Raw genomic sequence first — 17,592 nt, 5'->3', positions numbered from 1 at the left:
CTATCAGACTTCCAGACCTCCCTTTCTCCCTCACTCTGACTCCACCCTTCCCTACCTACTCACACTTCCACCCCACAGTTCTGCAAGACCATCCTGGTGCTCTGTGCCTGCCCCGGTGGGTGTAGCCCAGGGGCCCGTCCCTCTGCACCCAAGGCCACACGGCAGGGTCTGTCTCCAGGCTCTCAGGTCTCATCATGCAGGGCACCTGCTCCAGTGATCAGGCCAGGCCAGCCACTCTGCCCAGAGCATTCCAGCCAAACCAAGGGCCAAATATGCTGGGAAATGAAATCACTCCCTTCTGTTCTGCCCTCACCTTCCTTGGCCTTGGAGGTACCTGCCCTGCTGTGCCACCTGAGCACAGCCTGCCCTGGTCCAGGACTTCCCCCGGGCCCCTTTTTACTTCCTTGGTTCTGTTTCCCTGGTGATGCTTCCTCATTCTTCTTCCCTGAAGGGTGGTTCTACCCTAAAAGTTCCCTACTTGAAGCTAGATTTCTAACTTAAAAAGTACATAACACTTTCATAGATGACCAAGCGCTCTACATCCACATTTCTTAGAACTTTTAATTTTGCGACAACTGAAGATCAATATATACTGGTAAAAAAGAATACAGGGATATTGCAAATACCCTTCTTTTCAGTATTAGTAATTTGCCTATCTATAAGCCAGTATCACAATCAGGAAGTCAGCACTGACACAAACCATCAATGTCATTCAGTGTTCATGTGTCTACCATGTGTTTGTTTTTGTGCAATTTTATCACCCAGGCAGACACAGAGGCATTCTCACTCATACTCTAAGACCCAGAGCTGCTGCTTATAATCTTAGAAAGTGGGGTAGCTAAGAAAGAGACACAGCAAGTAGCCCCTGAGTCATGAGAGCCTCCAAAGAGACTCAGCTACAATCATAGCCATCTCAAAGGGTAGCATACAAATTCCCACCTCTCTGCACCCAGGTCTCAGAGTCTGGACCACTCCATAAGCTCCCTTCTAGCCCACCCATCCTGCCAAGGTTAGACTGAGTCCTTTGTGGGAAGCCCCAACAGGCTCCTGGTCCACAACCTTTCAGGGTGTCTCTGTCTTTCCCCCTACATGCAAAGCTCACTGAGGATAAAAAGCGTGTGTGACTTCCAAGGTCAGGTACACAGGCTTCAATAAGATGATTCGATAAGATGAAAGAAAAGAAGCGAGGGAAAAATAGAAAAGGAGGAAAAGAAGGAAGAGGGAAGGCAGAATTCTCATTAGGGGGACTTTAGACACCAGGATTTCAACATCAACAACTAGATTTTTAAACACACCACAGCAAGAATGGACAACAGGCTATAATCTTTCGCCTTCCTGACCACAGGGGCTTATGTCCGGGCCAACACTCACCCTCTTCCACAGTCAGCAGGTTGTCCAGGTCTGCTGAGGAATGGCACTGGACTGGCTCAGAGCTCCTCACACTGGCCAGGGGCAGGAAGGGGTCGTAATCCACAGAGGACAAGTCAGCCAGAGTCAGCGTGTAGTGACTCTGCTGGGTGTACGTGCTCGAGCCACAGACACAGCAGTGCAGTACCTGGGGGACACACATGGGGAAGACACCATGGCTGCCACCGCCTCCTGTCCCCAGACGGTCTGTCCAAACACCATGGCGCCAGGCACTGGGGCCCCTGTGCAGGAGCGTTTCAGAACCCTGAGCCCCTGCCATGCTTAAACAGCTTCTTGCTATTAGCAAGTTTATCTTCCTTCTTTCACATCAATGACAATGAATGTATTTTCTAAGCAAAAGTGAAAAACTTCTCAAGTCACCAGTGTATATGTACACACCCAAACCCTCCTCCATCCACCCACGGTGACGCCAGTAGGAAGGGCTGAGTTGGAAGACAAGAGGGTGACAAGGGAGAAGCCACTCCTAGTGGAGGAACAAAGGCACATAATGAGTAGATTCCACTGGTGAACTTCAAGATAGTTCAGGAGTTTAAATTATTATAACTTATGACCCCATGATTTTTTATAGTACGGTTCAATAAAAATAAATTTAATATAGATTTTTGAAGTATTCTTATTTTTCACAAGGTCAGTGTCCTCAATTTATTTTTTAAGATTTATTTAAGGCAAAGAGATTACTAGAACCATTATACTTTTTCCCCCCTTTAATAAATGGATTTGACAAGCTAATCTTCTGGCTATTTCTATAATATAAATAGTTCATCTTAAAATTAAGTAGAAACAGTTCATGTTCCATGAAAATTGGGGTATTCTGACCAAACAGGAGTTGTTTGGAGATGCTAGGAGATGGTCACCTAAGAATGCAACATCTTTAACTCGGGAACAACTGCTTTTCTACAGCAGTATCTGTTCAGTGTTTGCTGCTTAAATTGTCCATTTTTTAAAGATGTGTAATCCACCCTAGAGCCTTTTTGAAAAGGCCCAGAAAAAGAAGCAAATGCACAGAACATGCTCTGGTAGTTTTCCGACACACAGGTCCCAGCCCAGGACCAAGGCCAAGGGGAAACTTACCCTGTAAATATAATCCAGCAAGGGTGCCCGAGACAGGTGCTGATCATCCAGGACTGCTGTGGACACGGGGTGCAGAAGGGTATTCACTGGCAGCGCCATGCACCAGTCCAGCAGACAGAGGAGCAAGGACACGATGAACTGGAGGGAGAAACATGCCAGCCTTTACACTGGAGTCCCTAGGATGCTCAACAAGAGAACTGTTCCTGCACACCGTGGATACTGAGGCGACATACTAACACCCACAAGGTAGGTAAGTAAATAAGTAAATAGGACTTTCACAAGAAATACTTGTATTTATCACTCTGCCTTACATTAAACAAGTTCGGGGAAAAGTTAATAATGTGCCACCTACCTTCTTGTCTGCTTCTACTGAGGAGTACTCTGCACTCGGTAAGAGAAAAGCAATTGTGGCCACAAGGATCTGCATAAAAGACAAGTCACCAGTCAAACAGACTACTGGTTTGGAAGCTACATGCTAAGAATCCCAAGGCAGTCTTGCAACTAACCCCAGCCTGGTGCCAGCTCCCCAGAGGCAGGTGAAAGCTGCAGACAGCTGTGCGTGTGGTCTTGAGACCCAGAAAGCACTCCAGCCCTGCCTGGCTTCTGCCTGCTCTGCTGCTGGGGAACTCAGGGCCCCCAGGAATATAAGTTTCTTTCAGCCATCTATTCCACAATCAATCCCCTCACTTCCCAGTGTTGTCTAAAGACAATGAAAAGACTCATGAGAATGCTGTGGTCTCATCTTATATACCTGAAGGCTCTGCCTGCTGCCTTGCACAACAGCATCCTCTCATTTTCAAAAGATTGCCTATTCCGACAACCCTAAGCCAGCTTTACGTTCCACGGCATGTTGTATTCCCACTTCTAAAGCGCTACTGCAATCTAGGTCACTTAAAGTAAAAAAAAAAAAAGTCACCTGTGATTTTTGATGTTTGGAGGGAACAAAATAATCTCCCAGTGAACTTTGTGCAGAGCTAAGAGAAAATAAATCAACATTCCTTCTTGCTCCTTGTGATTACTTAGGGGGACAAATCAAATTTCCTCAGAGTCACCAGTGGCTGTGTAAAGGACAGGCATTTTTTAAAAAAGCACAGCTATAAAGACGGGCAGGAAAGGATACACATGACAACCAGGCACTGTGGCTGAGGATGCCAGCTTGGGACGTAGGAAAGCCCCTTGGGTGGAACAGAACCCCAACATGCTGTGGATAAGGTGATTCTGCACCTCCTGTGGGCCCCCCCCCCCCACCGTATAGGTGGTGCGGCAGTTGTCTCATTACAGTCAGGACCCTGCTATGGAAGTGCGGTCCAGGGCTTCAGTCTGGGAAGACTCCTGCTTTCACAGCAGCCGCCGCCCCTCCACCCTGCATAGAGGGCATCATAACCAGCTGCCCATGCCTTGCTGGCACCATCCAAATTACTCTCAGTGAATGAAACCCAGTCTATAAAAGGCCTCTTTGTTGTGGGCATTCCTCCTTTCTAACAGACTATCAGCCCCTACCCTGGAAAACCATTGGCTTCTTTACTCTGTGCCTAGAATTACAGCTGAGAGAAGTCCAGATGGGACTCACAGACATGTACACTTTTCACTAGCAATCATCTAGGGGTCTCTAATTATTTTGACATCAGGATGCTATACAGGAGAAGTGCAAGTGTTAGCGTCACGGGGAAAGGACTTACTTCTGCCATTTTCCGAGGCAGGGCACTTTCAAACATCTGAAGTTTTTCCCAGTAGGAGACCAGCAACTGAAGAATATCACATGCTACCTGAGCCACAATTTTGTTAGGAAACTACAAAAGGAAACAAAATCTCAAGGTAAATATGTAACCTGATGTGCATTATCAACAAAGAACAAAAAGGCTACCCCTTCCCCATTCTGCATAGATTCCAAGACATGCGTTCTGCATAAAACTGATGAAAACTATATTTAACAGAGAAGTTACAGAGGATCACTCCACCCCTCCCATCCAGCTCAAGCTCAAGCCTGGCGAGTGTGGAGGTGAGCTCCTGTGCTCCCCTGCGCTGGTTGGATCTCCCCTGATCAAGCCCAGGCGAGCCCCTGAGTAAGTCCTTCCACAGCATTCTCAGGACCCTTTCCACCCAGCTCTCTCCCTCTCTTGGAAAACCTCCACCCCTCACATCCAGCCCAAGCTCAGGCCCAGTGAGTGTGTGGGAGAGCTTCTGTGCTCCCCTGTGCCCCCTGGGCCAGGAGCACAACAGAGGAGCACCACAGGTCCACTGTTGGGCCAGAGAGGCAAAACAAGTTCATGTCCAAGGGCTGCAGCAGGAAGGAGCTGAACACAACAGCTAGACCCAAGCAAGGCATAACTGGATAAACTCAAACTTAATAGATCTGCACCCGAATTTCATTAGGTGCTAAGGTTATAACGGCACCAGAGCTCTACACCAAAGGTCAGACATCAGTGCTATACAAAATGACAAAGAGAAGGAGCAAAACACAATCTCAGACCTCAAGCCCACCCAGAACAAGGGCAGAGGACACTAGCTCAGCTGAAATGTATGAATTAATAGCACCAGAAGTAAAGAAACAACAACAGAAAGGTATAGAGGAACTCAGAGCAGAATTAATTTCTGGAACAGAAAAAAGAAATCTCTGAATTCATAGCATCAGAAACATATGGAGGAAACCCAATGCCCACCCAGAACAAGTGCAGAGGACACTAGCTCAGCTGTAAAGTACGAATTAATAGTGTTGGAAGTAAATAAGCAACAGCAGAAATGTATAGAGGAACTCAGAGCAGAACTAATTTCTGAAATAAAAAAAGATCTCTGAATTCATAGCATCTGACGTAAACAATCAAATACAGAAACATAGGGAGGAAACCCAATCAGAAAAAAACTCTGCAGTAAAAGAATTAATAACTGCTTCTAAAGAAGACATTGATAAGAAAAACAGGAGATTAGAAAAATGACAGATTCCATGAATGAGCAAGACAGGAAAGAAACAAATCACAGGAAGCAGAGTCAAAGAGATATAGAGGAACATAAAATCTCAATCACAAGCCTGCAAAACCGTTTGAGTGAAAGTGAAGACAGAGTTTCAGATCTGGAAGATGCTGTGGCAGCTAGTGAAAAGGTAAGAAAAGATCTCTTAAAAATAACTGTGATGCAGGAAAAAAATAATTAATCACTTGCAAGATGATACAAAGATGAACAATGTGAAACTAATAGGTATCAATGAGAAAGAAGGAATCAATAAAAATGACATTAAAAAATGTGGGCAGAAGTAATAGCAGAAAGCTTCTGAAATATGAGGAAACAATTTGACATTCAGGTAACCGAAGCATACAGAATGCCAAATAACTTCAACCCAATTAAAAATACACCAGGACATATAATAGTCAAGATCCCAGATATCCAGCACAAGAATAATATACCAAAAGCCAATAAAGAAAAGAAGCAGATCACATTCAAAGGAAAACCCACCAGAATTGTGGCAGACTTCTCTTCACAAACCATGAATGCAAGAGCATGGAGCAGAGTACTTCAAGTCCTCTATGAAAACAAATTCCAGCCCAGACTACTATACCCTGAAAAAGTCTCTTTCAAGTTTGATGGAGAAGTGAAATACTTCCACGACAAAGGACAACTAAAGAATTTCATGATGAGAAAGCCACCCCTACACCGACTACTAAAAGATGTTCTAGAGAGGGACCAAAATGATCAGAACTCCATGAACAAGAACAGAAGGAACCCACTAAATAGGGCAAACAATTAAACAGATGAGAAAAAGGAGTAAACAACAGCAGGTAAATAACATGTCAATCATAAGTCAACACACGCCAACCATAACCATCAATGTAAATGGACTCAAGTCACTAATTAAGAGAAATAGACTGGCATAGTACATTAGAAAACAAAATCCAACAATATGCTATACACAAGAAAGAACTAAACTCATAAAGAAATTCATAGGCTGATGGTCAAAGGATGGAAAATACTACATGCCCCAGCACCTCAGCAAAAAGCAGTGATAGCAATCTTGTTCTCAGACAATCTCAACTTCAAACGTTGAGACTGTAGAATGATCAAACGAAATAAAGAAGGCCACTATATACTAGATAGGGGAAAAATTCAAAAGGAAGAGGTAACACTCATAAATATCTATGCACCAAACATGGGAGCACCCAACTATATAAGACAAATCTTAGTGAACATGAAAACTCTAACGTCCAATACCACAATCCCAACAGGAGACCTTAACACCCCCTTATCCCAAAAAGATAGGTCAACCAGAAAAAAAATAAGCAAAGAAGTAGCAGAACTGAACCAGAGCTGGGAAGGAATGGACGTGGTGGACATATACAGAGTGTTCTACCCAACCACAGCTGAATACACATTTTTTTCAACTGCACATGGGTCATTTTATAAAATAGACCACATACTAGTCCATAGGTCATGCCTTAAGTATATGCAAGAAAACAAAAATTATCCCATGCATATTATCTGACCACAGTGCAATGAAACTGGAAATAAATGACAAAAGAAACCAGAAAAAAAAACCCTTAAATACATGGAAATTAAAAAACACCCTACTCAGCAATCAATAGGTCACAGATGAAATTAAACAAGAAATTCAACAATATCTACAATTCAATGAAAATTTAACCACAACTTATCGGAATTTATGAGATGCGATGAAAGGAGTTCTCAGATTGAAATTCATAGCTGTGAACTCACACATTGGTAAAACAGAATGGAAACAAATAAACACCCTAATGCTGCACCTCCAACAACTAGAAAAAAAAGAGTAAACCAAACCCAGAGCCCAAAGACGGGAAGAAATCATAAAGATTAGAGCAGAAATTCATTCAGTGGAGATAAAGAAAATAGTTCAAAGAATTAACAAATAAAAAGCTGGTTCTTTGAAAGATTAAATAAAATCGATAAGCCCCTAGCTAACCTCATCAAAAAGAGGGAAGAAAAAATTCAAATCCAAGCAATAAGGAATGAAAAGGGTATAATTACCAAGACCCAGTAGAAATTCAGAAAATTATCAATAGCTACTTTGAGAATCTTTACTCTCACAGAATAGAAGACACAGAAGAAATGGACAGATTCCTAGAAAGGTAAAAATTACCAAAACTGAATCATGAAGATATAACAACTTGCAATAAGCAAATAACAGTCAATGAAATATGAAATGTAATAAAAAGCCTGCTGACAAAGAACAGTCCAGGTCCTGATGAATTCACAGCTGAATTATACAAGAAATTTACAGAAGATATAATCCCTATACTCCTCAAACTCTTCAATGAAATTGAAAAGGAAACACTTCTCCCAAAATCATTCCTGGAGGCAAGTATTATACTGATACCAACACCAAGGAAAGACACAACAAAAAGGAGAACTACAGGCCAATCTCCCTCATGAACATAGATGCAAAAATCCTCAGTAAAATCCTAGCAAATAGAATACAGCAAATCATCAAGAAGATCATACACCATGACCAGGTAGGATTCATCCCAGGGATGCAAGGTTGGTTCAATATTGAAAAATCTATAAATGCAATATATTATATCAATAGAGTGAAAACTAAAAACCACATGATCATCTCCATTGATGCAGAAAAGGCTTTTGACAAAGTCCAACACTCATTCATGTTCAAAGTCCTATAGAAAATTGGAATATAAAGCCTCTACTTCAATTTGATAAAAGCCATCTATAACAACCCAATGGCTAATATCATTCTAAATGGGGAAAAACTGAAATCTTTTACTCAAATCTGGTACAAGACAAGGATGTCCTCTATCATCCCTCCTATTCAATATAGTTCTGGAATCATTAGGTAGAGCCATTAGACAAGAGGGAGAAATAAAAGGAATAAGAATAGGTAAAGAAGTTAAATTATCATTATTTGCAGATGACATGATACTTTACTTGGAAGACACAAAAACTCCACCAAGAAGCTACTAGAATTGATAGACAAATTCAGTAGCATAGCAGGATATAAAGTCAATATCCAAAAGTCAACAGCATTCCTTTATACAGATAACAAACACCCTGAGAGAGAAATTAGAGAAATAATACCTTCCACAATAGCACCAGAGAAAATGACATACCTTGAAATTCATCTAACTAAAGAAGACAAAGATCTTTTCACGGAAAAATTATAGCACTCTGAAAAAAGAGACTGTAGAAGATTTCAGAAAATGGAAAAATATTCCTTGCTCCTGGATAGGAAGAAAAACATCGTGAAGATGGAACAGATTTAATACAATCCCTATAAAACTACCACCAACATACCTCACAGAGCTAGAGAAATCATTTCTAAAATTTATTTGGAACCAGAAAAGACCTAGAATAGCAAAGGCAATCCTGGGCAATAAAGACAAGGCAGGAGGCATTATAATCCCTGACTTGAAATTATACTACAAAGCTACTGTGATAAAGTCAGCATGGCATTGGCAAAGAAATAGACCTGAGGAACAATGGAATAGACTAGAAGATGCGGAGGTCTCTACAAACACACTCAGCCACCTTATCTTCGACAAAGGGGCAAAACGTGCTTACTGGAATAAAGATAGCCTCTTTAACAAATGGTGCTGGAAAGAATGGCTCTCTATGTGTCAAAAACTAAAACTTGACCCAGGTCTATCACCATGCACTAAACTACAGTCAAAATGGATTAAAGATCTAAACACTAAAACAGAAACACTAAATCTCCTGGAAGAGAAAGTAGGAGAAACTCTTGAAGACATAGGGGTATGCAAAGAGTTCATGAACAAAAATCAAATCGCATGGGTAATACTTGAAAGAATTAACAACTGGGACCAAGTTTTATTGAGAAATTTTTGCACGTCAAAAGAAATTACCAACAAGTTGAAAAGACAACACACAAATTTGGAAAAAATCTTAACTAATAAGCACTCAGACAAAGGACTGCTCTCTAGAATTTATCAATAACGAAAAACCATTAGGGCCCCTAAATTTAAAGACCCAGTCCAGAAATGGGCATCTGAGATGAACACACACTTCTCAGAGGACGAAATTTAAGAAGCAAATAAATATATGAAAAAATGCTCCACATCACTAGCCATTTGTGAAATGCAAATTAAAACAACACTGAGATAGCATCTCACCCCAGAAAGAGTGGCAATCATAAAGAAATCAACCAACAAATGTTGGACAGGCTGTGGGGAAAAAGGAACCTTTCTCCACTGCTGGTGGGAATGTAGACTGGTGCAACTGTTATGGAAAGCAGTGTGGAGACTCCTTAGAAAACTAGGACTGGAAATCCCATTTAAACCAGTTATTCCTCTACTGGGAATTTTCCCAGAGGATCTGAAAATATCATATCATATGATATATTTATGCCTATCTTTATAGCAGCACAATTTGTGATAGCCAAATCTTGGAAACAACCAAGATGCCCATCACATGAGGAATGATTGAAAAAATGTGGTATTTTTACACAATGGAGTATTACTCAGCTATAAAGAATGATAAAGTTGAAGCCTTCATATTTAAGTGAATGTCACTTGAAGATATACTTATAAGCGAAATAAACCAGACCCACATGTGTAAATATCATACAGTTTCTCTAGTATAAGAACTCAAAAGAAGAAAAAGAAATAGAAAGGTATAATACAACTAAAAGGAAAGCGAGAACTTGAGGATTGGACAACGAGGAGAGGGCAAGGAGAAAAGCTGGGAAACATGACAGGGGCAAAGCCTTACATTTATATGCACAACATGGGGAAAGCAACTATCCTGAGAAACATCAGCAGGTTTTTGAAACTAGCAGTTAATTGGTAGGATTTTCAACCTGACTATCTATACATGCTGATACATGTGAACCAAGCAACTGCACTGAAGATAGCAATGTGTAACAGAAGGGTCAAACTTGGAATGCTTGTCATTCTGGTCTTCTAAATACGTACTTCTTGTCATGACATACCAATTATTACCATACTGTCTCTCAAGTAAAAGTTTGTTTTGTATTTTTTTTTAAAAAATAAAGGGTAATAAATGAAAAAAAAAAAGAAGAAAAAATGTCACAGAACTGTCCTGCTACAATGCTGTATATGGTTAGATTTCTAAATTTCTGTGTAAAAATATGTTACTGTTTATTCCTACTTTTTATTATTTTTTTTCTTCATATTCTGTAGGGACTTAAAGTTGAACATATCAATACTTGATGGAAAATACCTGTTCCATGTTATGCCTAAGATGTTTGATATTTAGACAGATAGGGTCTAACTGTACTGTATATGTAGCAGGGTAATAATAAGCTTCTCTTCTGGAGGGTTAATAACCTAAGTTTGCAGATCAAAAATTGGAGAAAAGGAAGGACTACAAAGTCAGCCAATATTTTGGCCCTAGCCTTTCAAGGTCAGGACATAGGAGAAGAAGGTTCAGGACATAGGAGAACCTATACTGTAACATCAAGTAAATCAGTTGTGTCCCAAATTTTCTTTTCAAGGAGATTATGGAGCCACAGAGGAATGTGGCTGATGATATAGAGTGTGCCTAAGAAGAGTCACATGGAGAGAAACATTCTCTCAGGCTTTCACAGAGATCAAATTGGTCAAGCAATGGTCGTGACTCATCTACATGGTTGACACTGACAAAGGATCTACAAAGTGTGGTACAGGGCTACAGGATAAATCCTGAGGGTACTTCACTGACCTTATCAGATACAAAAGTTACATTTCTTGTTTTACAGTTCTTGCTTTATCTTGGTCTTAATCATCCAGCAGAAAAGTATAAAAATGACATATATAAAGTAAAGCCATATTAATATGCTGAGCTGTGAAAGGCTCAAGTCAACAACTTATGTGGATAACCCACTACTAGTGTGGACTGCTGGACTGTGTTGAATTGTTTTGCTGAATTCACACACCTATAGTATTTAGATGCCAATGAAATACCCATCTCTGACAGGACTAATCAAAAAAAGGGGATACAAAGAAAGGACCATTTTGTATTTGTATATACAGAATAGTTAGGATAGATATACAGCTATTTTCGCTTAATTCAATGAGAAGAAAGTTTTGTAGTAATAGTGTTTGGACAGGATATCCTGTCTGCTTTTTGTACTATGGATAACCACTAAGAAGATAACAATGTACAATGTATTAATTATCGAAACTGTCCTATTAATCAGTTTTGAAACTGTCTCATTGTTATTTCTTAATAAAATAAAATAAAATAAAATAAAATAAAATAAAAAAGAAGTTACAGAGGATCATACCAGCACTCTGACTGTCTCTCAACTAGCCTAGCTGTGTTGATTTATACAATGTTGTACAGAAACAAGCAGCTGCCATTTGATAGCTACTTGTCATGGAAATTAAGACCTTAATTTCAAATTCTTTATTCAGCTCACTTAATTTGTATTTTTCAAACTGTGATTTCAAAATGCAATCCATTGTTGAGTGACCCTTGAGTGCTGAACTTTTACAGGAATTTCACTCATTCTCCAACTGAAAAATCTTTATGACAGCTCTGTAAGGTAGATGTTGTCCTTGTTTTACACATGGAGAAGCAAGGATTGATCAAATAGATTTGTATACAGTGATAAAACTTGACTTCCATGGATAGCACACTGGGAAATGTGGAAATTTAGAGACCGTGAGTACATAAGTCACATATCCTGGTACACTGGATGACTTTGAGTATGTCTCTTGTGGCTGGCATGTGTCACCATGAAAGTGTTCCAGGTGCTTCTGTCTCTTGTAAGATGGTTGTCAAAGGTCTTGGTTGACAGTGCTGGAGCACGTGAGAATGATGAGTGCACCCTTGGCTTCTCTTACTGCCAGAAACTAGGTACTCCACAGCTACCTGTACCTCATTAGCAAAAAGAGACTCACGGATGAACCTCTGCTGCTTGTCTAGAACAGCTACAGGAGGCAGATACCTATGCAGCACAGGATACCCCTGAGAGGTCAGCATTTGGCACCGATGAGAAATACACAAGTTGAAGAAAAGGTAAGGAAAAGCTGCCTGATTTTACTTCTGCAGAACACTCATAGTTGCCTAACGGAGCCAGGTAAACCTAGGGCTGTAACACCCCTCAGACACCCTGCTGCCCCCTGGCTCTGCCCATCCTTGCAGGTTGGGTTTGTTGTTGCCTCAACTCCCCTGCACCTGCTCCTGGCTTTGCCTAGAACTCTTATTCCTAGGTCATATCCTGACACAAAATGTCATTTCTACAAGGCAATAACACCCATGCAAAGGCTGGCCTTCTGTCCTATTTCCTTCCTGGCACTAAAAGCTATCAGAATTCAACAGTGGTTGTTATATTGCATATTGTTGTCTTCAAATTAGTTGTTCAGATTACCAGATATAAGAATGCAAAATTGGTCAAAAAATTTAAGCATTAACTGTTCCTTTCAATAGACCAATAGAAATCAGCAGTACAATTATCCAACCTATCTTGTGTATATACATATACATTTTTCCCTTCCTTTTTTCTTTCCCTCATCTGAGTTATTCCTTCCCTTTGAATTTCTATCATCTTGTTAAATTTTTTTTTTTAAATGCACTCATGCAAAAAAAGAAAAACCCATTAGAGCCTAAGTCCATTTTGCTGCTTTGCTGCACATGTGATCCTTTGCATGCCCCACGACTGGCCCAGCCTGGCCACAAAGCACATGTGTGGTATGTTACTGGGAAGATGGATGCTGAGGAATGGCAGTAAGTGAGTTGGGGCTGGCCAGTTCCAAACTCCAGGTACTGGAAACAGGACAGGAGGATAGCAGCAGCAAAGCCCAAAGGACTGTGGGGAGAGAAGGAGTAGGAGGGTCTGGGCCCAGAGGAATGCAGAGCAGGGTGCAGTCCTGACACATGCAGCCAGGAAGGAGAAGCAGGGAGGCTGCCAGTCGTTCTGTGTACACCAAGGACTGACATGGTGCCAGCATAGGATGGACAGAACGGGCAGCTTTCCTACCTGAAGGACCTGGTGGTGGCATGTGGTAGCAGGGACCTGTGTACTTTGCTTAGCACCCTGGCCCATGATTTCAACAACTCCCTCCAAGTAGTTGGAAGGGACAGCTGAGACTAGTCCCAGAAGGGACAGATAGGTGACTGTGGACAATAGAGGTTATAGAAGAACAGCCAGTGCCATGAGGGGAGCAGCAGCTGGGACCAAGGGCAGCCTCATCTCCAAAGGCAGGAGGCCAGGTGTTTGAAACCACAGTGTCATCACTGGGGTCCCTGTGCCCACTCACTGCTGGCACTGCAGGGAGAGCCTCCCTATGCACCCAGGACAACCCCAGACCATTGTGAAGGATGAGGGGTTCTGAAGGGCACAGTACCAAGTAAGGTGCTACAGCTGCACAGAGCCCTTTTGTGCTCCTAGCTCTGGGGCACAGATTGACATGGGTTAGGAGGTTGTGAGGCAGGAGATCAGGGGGTAGCAAAGTGGCCAGCAAGTGGGTGTAACCTGTCAATCACAGCAATTTGGACATGTGCAGTACATTTTCCAGGCCTTGAGCCTGATATTGGAGCACACAATTTCAATTTTTTTTAGTGCAAGATCAAGTAAGTTTTTGACATAGCAGGGTGGCCTACATCTGACATCAGAATGGATATAAAAGATGGAAGTCACTGTTTACTTGCTTTCTTACTTTCTTTCCCTCTCTCCCTCCCTTCTTTCTTCTTCACTTCTTTTTTCTTTCCTTCCTTCCTTCCTTCTTTCCTTCCTTCTCTTTCTTGGTGGCCCACTCTGTCCTCCATCTCTTGCCACTTTAACTGGGTGCTCACTCTGCAGAGCACCTTTTCTCCCTTATCTTTGATAAATGTAAACCTTGCTGCTTCATTTCCTGTCCAATTGTTTGTTCAGGACAGCAAGAGCCTACACAGGAGAAGACCACAGCACACTAGAACCCCACTCACAGTAGTGCCTCCTGTCACCTCTCCTTCTGTCAGGCCACACATGCCCTGGAGCTGCTCCCCTCAGAGCACTGCTGCTCCCCATTGTTCCTGGAGCCTCCCTCCCTCCCAGTCCTGAGTGCTGTATCCTGCAGGAAGGCAGGCAGTGGGAGGCATTGTGGACAGAGGCCAGGACTTCAGTCACTGTCACCATCCTCCTGCTGTTAACACAGCTAAGGGAGACATGCCTGGCTGTGCCTAGCCCCCTTCCTTCCTTTATTTCTGACAGGCAGGGCAGGCAGCAGTGCTGACCTCAGAGGACAGCCCTGGGAAGTGATGTGCACACTGCACCTCAGCCCCCACAGAGCCTGGGCTCCACACATGTGGCTGTGTATTTTCCTGCACCTTATGTTTTCCTCATAATTATAGAAAAATTGCAGGCTTCTTTAAAAATATATGGAAATGCAAAGAAGAAAAGATATCTATTTCTCCATTATTTTACTCCTTGGCTCTGTTACTAATTTCTGCCTTTCTTCTGTTACCTAACACTAAACTTACAGCAATTTAATTAATATTTGAAAAGCAGCTCTTAGAATCCAGGAAACAGGGTATCTAAGAAATGAACTGGGACCCTCACTGACAGTTTATACCTCAGTTTCCCTTCAGCCTTTCCATGAGAGGATTTCTCTGTGCCTGGTAGCCTCCATGGCAAGGCTGAAGACCCTGAGGAGATGGGCAAGTTTTCTATCTCCAGTAGGCACAATTTCCACACTTGTGTGGTACAAGTGGCAGTGTCCCTTCACCCTAGGGGCCAAGTTCAGGCCAGCACCCTGCTCAGTCTGAGGGAGCACCCTAGGTGATAACCTTAGGATCATTTTTTCCCCTCCTCACCCACAGAGCAGCAAGCACCTTTCCAGCTCCTATGATGTAACTGCCTGCACCTAGGCAAGGAGCAAGGCAAGGTGCATGCAATAGGTACTGTGTGGACAAGAGGCCCTGGAACCACACAGGGTCCTATACTAGGCTGGGGTAGGAGGGCGCCATGTCTGGATAATGCACCATTGCTGGTCTGGTGACGACCACCCAGTATCAGCCGTCACTGCTGTCACTTCACAGCTGTTGAGAGGAGGCAGCAGAGATGGGAGAAAGGGCTACGACACTAGTATGGGATGGTGATCAAGGCTTGCAACTGACTCAATGGGGTGCTCCATGGCTATGACCAAGCTGTACAACCTCTGTGTACCTCACTACCTCCACAGGTGAAACGAGTGCGCTTGGTTCCCCTTGGAGGACCAGCCCTCTGCAGGGTGCCTGGCCAAGATGGCACTTGCCAGTTCTAGAGTGCAAGGCAGGTCAATACTGACCATTATCACTTGTCTCAGAGGAGCCAGGAAAGGATAATTGGGGCTCTGGCCTAGGAAGCAGCCCAACTGCACAATGAGAAGTTCAATGTGTTCCGTGGACTCGAGACCTAGTGTCTCCAGGCCCTGATTTCCTGTGGTAAAGAACAGGGTTTGTCATGTCTACCTTGCAGAGCTGTGATAAAGAACCACAAAGTATTTGGAGAGGTTACCATTATTCTGGCCTCCCAGGAGCAACTGATAAATAGCAGTTTCTCCTCCTAACAGCAAAGCAAGAAAAAGCATCCAGAAAGTGCCTATGGCTTATCTGCCTGGTAGACATGCCTTCTCCTAGAGGTGAAGAGGCCAGGGCTTGAAATCTCTTCTCACCCATGCCAACAGCTGGCAGGTATCATCTTTGCTACAGGAGCTTCCCAGCTTCCACAGGAACCTTGTCTGGTCACTGGGCTTGGTGCAGGGTCACTATCTGTACCCACAGTTGCCAGTGGAGAGGTGGCTACAGTGGCCTCTCCTGGGACCCTCAGAGCACACTTACTAGGATTCTCAGCAGTTTTGACTCACTGCTTCTCTATAACATGGGGATCACAAAGGCTTGGCAATTCCACTTGAAACCAGATATAGCATAACAGCAAGTAGGAAGAATACCTTCAGCGTCACACCGACCACGTTGATGGCCTCCTTCACCTGGGGGTGGCAGGTACACTGCGCAAGCTCCTCGCAAATCCACACTCCCAGGGAGCAAATGGCAATGCACCTTTTTTAAAAAAAAGAAAAGGAGGAAACTCTCATGAGACAATATGTTTACTTGGCATTTTCAAATAAAATAATGTTTTACAACTGTTTATTCAAAGCAACATAATAAATAGCTAATTAATAGAACGTCTTCTTCAGAGAAAAAGAAAAAGGGCTTTTAATAGCTAAGTTTCTGGGACAAATAGGAACACCAGTGATGATTAGTATTTATAAAGTATGAATAATATACCTTATTATCCATAGCTAAATTAATATCAGATATAACCAAATCAATATCAGAAATTGCTCAATCTGTATCAGATAAAGTGGTCTCTAAAATAAAAAAATCACCCTTAGAAATACAGAGGATTACTAAATAAACATGAGGATTGGATTCACATAGAAATAGGATAACTCCAAACTTACATACTCATAATGTAACCTTAAACTATGTGTGTTATAAAGTTTGACAGAAATACAGGGAGAAATAAATGAAGCACACCACTATAAGGACAGATTTAACAAAGTTCAACTCAGTGAATGGTCAAGTTAAAAAAATCAGAAAAGATACAATGATACAGGATAATTTAAAGAATTTAATATAATAGACTAATCTAGAACATTATGCCCAACAATTAAGAACACTGTGTACATTTACGTGTTTTTAAAAAAATGTACAGAACAGCTACAAGATTGACTAGATAAATACCGGATTCTGAAGAAAATCTCAACAATTTCACACACAAGTATCAGACATTTTGATCCATTATACAATTAATTAAAACATTAGTAATAAAAAATATTTGTAGAAATAGCCATATGTCTGAAAAGAGAATATATATATATATATATATATGTATATATAATATTCATGATTTAGTGAAAGAATTTCAGTAGAACACAAAAAAATTTGGAAGGGAAAATACTACATATTAAAATTTTTTTGATTTAGATAAAGTAGCCTCTGGAAATAAACAGTCTTAAATGCTTATATTTGTAAAAGGAGAGAGGCTAAAAATATACTAAGTAGCAGGTAAAGGAATAACAGAATAAAAATAAAATTGAAAAATAAAAAGGGCTGAAAACAGGAAATAAAAACATAGTATCGAAGGCTGAACACAAATGTAAGACAAAAAAATTTTTTTGGGTGGAAGGTGCCCAG

General features: G+C 41.7%; 1 protein-coding gene across 4 annotated transcripts in view; it reads right to left on the bottom strand.

Annotated features, from left to right (window-relative positions):
- Nucleotides 1–17,592, bottom strand: part of Ralgapa2 (Ral GTPase activating protein catalytic alpha subunit 2) — a 300,697-nt gene that overhangs the window by 102,484 nt on the left and 180,621 nt on the right. For all 4 annotated transcript variants that reach the window (XM_023720114.1, XM_023720115.1, XM_023720113.1 and 1 more), the window contains 5 exons: nt 16,344–16,452; nt 4,179–4,289; nt 2,852–2,920; nt 2,500–2,637; nt 1,372–1,555 (listed from right to left, as the gene is read on the bottom strand). In XM_023720114.1, coding sequence (XP_023575882.1) covers nt 1,372–1,555; nt 2,500–2,637; nt 2,852–2,920; nt 4,179–4,289; nt 16,344–16,452 — 611 coding nt within the window. The remainder of the gene's footprint in view (nt 1–1,371; nt 1,556–2,499; nt 2,638–2,851; nt 2,921–4,178; nt 4,290–16,343; nt 16,453–17,592) is intronic.

This window comes from Octodon degus, unplaced genomic scaffold (assembly GCF_000260255.1).
Source record: "Octodon degus isolate 3935 unplaced genomic scaffold, OctDeg1.0 scaffold00073, whole genome shotgun sequence".
Lineage (NCBI taxonomy): Eukaryota > Metazoa > Chordata > Mammalia > Rodentia > Octodontidae > Octodon > Octodon degus.
Note: the sequence above shows the minus strand (reverse complement) of the source record. Positions and strands in the feature narration are given on the sequence as shown.